Consider the following 6,586-nt stretch of genomic DNA (forward strand, 5'->3'; position numbering starts at 1 on the left):
TGGCTGCTTTCATGGCTGTAGGTGTTTCAGAGACACACTTTTTAAAATGACAGAAAGAAAGTAAACAAGAAAGCAAAAAAACTCTTAGGGGAGAGGGCCATTTGCTACACTACTAAAAATGACTGTATTAAGTTTAATTTTGATTATTTATTTGTTCAACTAGTGTTTTGTTGTTGTTGTTTTGTGGTGTTTTGCTTTGTTTTAGATAGCCGGTATGTGTAACATGCACTATCCTGAGCTTTACTGGACATACAAAAGTAAGCAAGACATGATCCCCAACACCCTCCCCTAAGATTATGGTTTAGTAGTAGACTTAAATGCTTTTTGGAAGTGTGCTAGCAAGAAATTTTTTTACCATAAACCCAGTTTAATTAGTGGTACAAGACTTCTATACTGCTACGCAGGACCTGAACTCAGCAGCTACCATAAAAAGAGTAAAAAGTGGTATGGGAGATCAGAAGGAGAAAAGATCACTACATTTGAAAGAGCAGGGGCTATGGAGCTGGCTTCAAATTTTGGCTCTGCTATTTGCTGGCCATATGAACTGAGGAGGCTTAATCTCTATGAGTCACAGAATAGGGGCAATTATTTCAGAGCTACCGAGAGGACTATATGAGAGACGCTACATAAAGAGCCTAACACATATTTGGCATTCAACAACTTAACCAAAGCACTTATTTTTCAAGCTGAGGCGTTCAGAGGCTGGGGTATTACAAACACAGTTATAAGAGTGCGGGCATTCAAGTCAGAGAACCTAGGGTTTAGAATCCCATCAGTGCCTCTTACAAGCCATGTGACCTCAGACATATTATCCAGCCAGCCTGAACCTATGCAACAGGACTGTCAGGAAATAAGTGCTGTGTGTTCATATGTAAATTATTTAGCATGGGCCTGGCACATCTTAAGTGCTCAGTAAATAGTAACCATTATTATAATATTCATGATTGGGAAGTCTTCATTCAAATAGTAGAACCTGTCTTGAGTTAGCTTGCCAAGTATGAATAGAATTATTATACACAAGAACTGGGGCAAAGAACAGAAACCATCAGTCAGAATACAGACTAAGGCATGAACAATGTTCAGCAGAGCCAGACCCTAGGACAGCAGCAAAAATAAGGCTAGCAAGTTTACGCTGAGGCTGGAGTATGGAGACCAAAATGTTCTCTACAGCCACACAATCTTTCTCATCATGTAAATGCAACTTAATGCAATTTCACTAGAAGCCTCCACAATTGACATGACTAATACAAAAAAGAAAAAAATCGTTTCTACAGGGATGATTACTCTCTTCTTGAAACCGATGAATGCATTAAAAAATGCAACACAAAACAAGAATGTGTGAATATAATATAAATCCCTTATATTTTTTCACAGAAAACTGAATGCGGCAGACAATAAAAATTTAATTCTTATTTGCATAGTCAATTAATTCTACCATTCCTTATAACTTTTCTTTTCTTTTTTCTTTTGGCCGTGCCGCGCAACGTGGGATTGTAGTTCCCCGATCGGGGATTGAACCCGCACCTGCTGCATCGGAAGTGCTGAGTCTTAACCACTGGACTGCCAGGGAAGTCCCTACAATTCCTTATAAAGTGCACCTATCTTTTCTCTCTAGAAAGACAAAAATATTGAAATCTCATTCATTTTGCAGAAAAGGAAAAATGGATTTAATACGTTCAGCTGGTGTGTGCTTTGCTAACAAATCTTATACATTCAACCAACACGGTTTCAAAATGACTGCCTTATGATCCTCCAACGTTCAGTGTTTTCTAGTTTACTCATTAAGCCAGGAAATCTGGCTTACTGTGAATCCTCTATCAGTATAAAAACTTATAAAACCTCAGAATATTATACTGTTGCATTTGCCCACATAAGCAATTACAGAGGAAAAATAAATGAGGGAAAGTAAGGAGGGAAAAAGACACAATCCTTAGTTAAGCTTTCCTTGTTTACATTCTGCACATTAAATCATATTTTGTGCAACTGGAAGATTTCAGGTAGGTAAATTTCTCCACTAAGAAGCTCTGTAACTTTAAGCAAGTTCTTTCGTCCTTAGTTTTCTTAAGATAAAGGATTGGCCTCATAAATCTGTAAGATTGCTCCCAGCTAACAAATTACATACTTCTAAAGCTCAAGAAAATGTTTTTAGAAAATAATGTTTAATAATTGGGGGTGGAGGAAATACATATTAATGCAACCATGTGGCCTTCATAATAAAAACCAAGATGTGTTAAACTGAGAGTAATTTAAAGCATAATTACATTAAAATGATTATATATAAATACAGAGATATAGAGATAGATAGATGAAGGGGATTAATATTAACATAAATCACTTGAAACGGGGAGGAAGGCAGTGGAGACAGTGTTACCCATACAAAATCAATGATCATTCGATTTGATTTAAGCCAGGAAGATTCTGAGTCAGAAAATCGGCATGACAGGTGAGAGCACAATGTTAAAGACAAATATAACAAAAGCTGCAACATCAAAGCTGTGAGAAAAGACATCAAATGATAATTAACAAAAAAAAAATGTATCCTTTTAAACATAGTAATTTTTAACTATTTTTGTACTCTCAAAAAAATGCAGCCTTTGTCTAACTGCTCTTTCCCTCCTCACTCCATTTGAAACTGTGTTTTCATGACGATCATGGTGAGCAGTTTTAAAGAGGATTCTCAACTTCTAGTCTCTGTTTGAAAGTGGTCTCTTCATTTAATCAGCTCCAAAAAAGGTTTGTATTCCCTTCCTCAGCTTTTCCCATCACAAAATGGCAAGATAAACAATAAACTTTTACATATGAACAAAGAATAGAAATCAGAACTTTCTATTAACTTTCTCTAATATTTTAGGAAGAAAATAGCACGATTTTTAAATGAAAATTGTCTCTTTCTAATTTGGGTTCTAAGTTATTCTACCACAGACCTACAAATCTAGTATAGTTGTTCAGGGACTCACCCTAGATCTATTTTTAAAAAGAAGCAGAATAAATTTTACTGTTCCATACAGGAAAAAAAAAAAAAATCATAGACTTCCCCAGAGTATTCATTTCTCTGTAAATAAAAGTAATGCTTAAAAAAAGAAAAAATATAACCAGTGACAATCACATTTAAAGATGAGAAGTTACATTTGCCAAAACCCATCCCTGAAATACGTGAGGACTGTTTAGTAGATTAAATCAGCAATCATCACAGAATTTAAGCCCGAAAGTTGTAAACAAAATATAGAGCGCTCTTTTGTTCGTGACATGTCATGAACAAATTATCAAAATGTGTTTTCTCCTCAGGTGTCAGTTTTTCCCTCTTTTAGTGACTGATGGTTCCCAGTGTTATTACAGAAACAGATTGATCTTTTTAATGAGCCAGTTTAATAGACTCCAAAATCTCACCGTGGCTGCTCATCCATGTCAGACCATATGCACCAACAAAACATTCAGTAAAACAACAAAAAAAAAGCTCTGCTGTCACACAGCTCCATACTCTATAAAATTTCATATAGTAGATCTGGATATACAGATAAATAACCAGAGAAGAGGAAAATGCACATGCAAACAAGATGAAGAAAATATATGCAAAGAAATAGTAGAGGCCCATATTTTCTTGGCTCTGATCAAATTCCCACAAGATACAAATGTATTTACACAACATATTCTCATTACCCTTCCTCCTAACTCTAAGGAAATCCATTTGCCATCTTTCCATTATAACGCACACTTCAGGGTTCCACTTGAAAAAGAATGTTCCACCCAAAGAGCAACTGTGTGGATTCTGACTCCAGCAACTGTCTATGGATAACCAGAGGAAGAACACTGAAGGCTCTTTTAAGAAAGTTCTACCTGACTGAATGCAAACATGCATGCACACACAGCTACAGATCATCAAAACAAAAATGCTGATTTTCTGTGGAATTTATATGAAGTTTCCATATCAATGTTAGCACATTGCCAAGGGCTTACCTCAGCACTGTTCAAGGGAGGTCTAAAGTCACAGTATATTCACATATAAAACACTGGGAAAGAACCAGTGGAGAAAGTGCTGGGAATATAGAGAAGCGGATAAAGCAAGTTTTCATTCTGCCTGTTACGGTTACTTAGCAGTTAGAGTTTCTAGAATAGATTGTGTCCATTTCCAATTTTGCCTATAGGATTACCTTTACATTTATCACAGCTATCTAAACCTTTCCCTGTTATCCTCTCCTCCACCCAAATAAATGTTCTTCTTCCCAATTTCCCATCTAGTCTCTCCTTAATTTCCTTTACCACACTATCTTGGAAAAATGGAGCTGAAACATCTCAATACCAGCAAGTAGTACTGATTCCCTGCAGGGTAAATGGTTAGGATCAGACAGGAATACACATGTGAATCATCTATCTTTGGGCTGCTTCTTGGTTTGTAGTATCATGTGGACATACCACTCAGACACCTGGATTAAGCAGGTGCCTTTAAAAGCTTAAGTACTAAATGCTTAAATATGATTATGGAAATACAACTTGTGAAAATAAGAAAGTAGCACTGTTGGTAGGTCATGTATGGAGGCGGGTCTACAGTGCGTCAGAAGTAAACTAACGTTTAATCTTTTGCTTTAGACATTTTAAACTATTAAGAGATCCTATGTCAAGAGGAGAAAAATTCCAGAGATTGTAGCATAAAAACTGCTTAACAGAGGATTATGTAATAACTGTATGTAAACTGGCTGGCTTTTAATAACATTCTGATTTGCAAAGCAACTATACATTTAAGGGTAGCTAAGTTGGTCACAGATAGATGTCTCTGAGCAGCTCCAAGGATCATAAGCTCCTAGGAATCTGTGCCAGGTTGTTAACCTCTCAAAGGCTGGTCTACGCTTCCCTGATAAAATGCAGAAGGAGTGAATGGATAAGTAGAAAAAGGAAACAAAGCATATGACAAACAAGTTTCCGAATATAGTTGCATTTTAAGATTCTCCATATTTTACAAATACTATGCAAGATGCTGATAAGACTTTATATTCCTGGATTAGAAAATATTTATATATGAGGCTGAGGTATTCAGGAAAATTATTTTAGTAAGGTACATTGGAAGTTTCATGTGTATGCCTTATTCAACAACTAATTTGTAAGGTTTAATGGAGAAGGGGTTTTATTTTACATTTCTTAGAATTCTCAGTTATTAGAGCAGAGTACCTGATAGAATGAATATTGACTGATAAAAGTTTTCAGCAAAAATGTCATCTATAAGTTCTATTACTTAACTCTTATCTTCACTCAGTCCATCTAGCTTCCCAGAAGTTTTCTCTTAGTTCATATAAAACCCAAATTAAATAGCTACTGCATTGTGCTTAGGCCAGATTTCAAAACCATCATGTTTTGAGAAAACTTAGAATAACAAATTTCCTAACACTGAAGGGTAAAATATGTGGTTGGGATGAATTACATAGTAAATGATAATTTTAATACAGGGATACCCTTGGAGATAATGTATGTTCAGTTGCAGACCACCATAGTAAAGCAAATATCACAATAAAGCCAGTCACACCATTTTTTTTTGGTTTCCCTGTGCATATAAAAGTTATGTTTACACTATACTGTAGTCTCTTAAGTGTGCAGTAGCACTATGTCTTAAAAAAAATGTATATACCTTAATTTAAAAAATACTTTATTTGTAAAAAATGCCAAAACAACTACAATAACATTAAAGATTACTGACCACAGATTACCATAACAAATATAATAATGAAGAAGTCTGAAATATTGTGAGAATTACCAAATTCTCACAGAATTACACCGAGACACAAAATGAGCAAATGCTATTGGAAAAATGGTGCCAATAGAGTAATTCCATGCAGAGTGCCACAAACCTTCGATTTGTTTAAAAACAAAAAAAAAAAAAAGAAAAAGAAAAAAGAAAGAAAGAAAGAAAAGCAGTATTTGTGAAGCACAATAAAGTGCAATAAAACAAGGTATGCCTGTATTGACTGTGTGTCTAACAACCGTCAGTGGCACTTGGCATATCTGAATATCATTCATCTTTACCTTTTCCTTTAATATTGCAAGCAGTGGTGGTGACCATTTGTAATGTATAGAAAAATCAAGTCACTAGACTGTACATCTGGAACTATCATAGTGTTGTAGGTCAATTAAACTTAAAAAAAAATTACAAGTAGCAAAGATTAACCTGCACAAAAAGCTAATTGACACAGGCCAGAGAGTCATCACCCTGTAACACCCCAGGCCAGAGCAAGATTCCCTAGATGGCCACTCTAGCTTATTATTATTTTGCAAGAGGTGTCGGTCAGCAGTTTAAACATGTCCTCATACTGCAGGTCTGGGGTCCTCCTCCCTCTCACCTGTCTGGAGTTCGCCTCTTCCCGTTTTCGTTCACATCGAGAAGCAGCTCTGAGGAGTCAACAGGTGAGGTGGTGCTGGCATCCAGAAGCAGCTGTTCATGCTGGGCGAGGTACTGGGCAGGGTTCTGTTTGGCCAGCCTTGCGCAGTGGAGGAGCTCACGCTGCAGAAGTGGCAAGTTGGCCTGCAGGGGCATGACAGGAATGAGAGGAGAGCCCAAAGGCTCCTTTTACCCAGTGGACCTACTCCACTTTTCAAACACTGG

At 36.5% G+C, this 6,586-nt stretch overlaps 1 protein-coding gene across 4 annotated transcripts in view; it reads right to left on the minus strand.

The window, feature by feature from the left end:
• The window catches only part of RUNX1T1 (RUNX1 partner transcriptional co-repressor 1), a 137,428-nt gene that overhangs the window by 40,489 nt on the left and 90,353 nt on the right, over positions 1-6,586 (minus strand). For all 4 annotated transcript variants that reach the window (XM_060127709.1, XM_060127707.1, XM_060127708.1 and 1 more), the window contains one exon: positions 6,324-6,505. In XM_060127709.1, the coding sequence (XP_059983692.1) occupies positions 6,324-6,505 (182 nt within the window). The remainder of the gene's footprint in view (positions 1-6,323; positions 6,506-6,586) is intronic.

The sequence above is a fragment of the Lagenorhynchus albirostris genome, chromosome 17, assembly GCF_949774975.1.
Source record: "Lagenorhynchus albirostris chromosome 17, mLagAlb1.1, whole genome shotgun sequence".
Lineage (NCBI taxonomy): Eukaryota > Metazoa > Chordata > Mammalia > Artiodactyla > Delphinidae > Lagenorhynchus > Lagenorhynchus albirostris.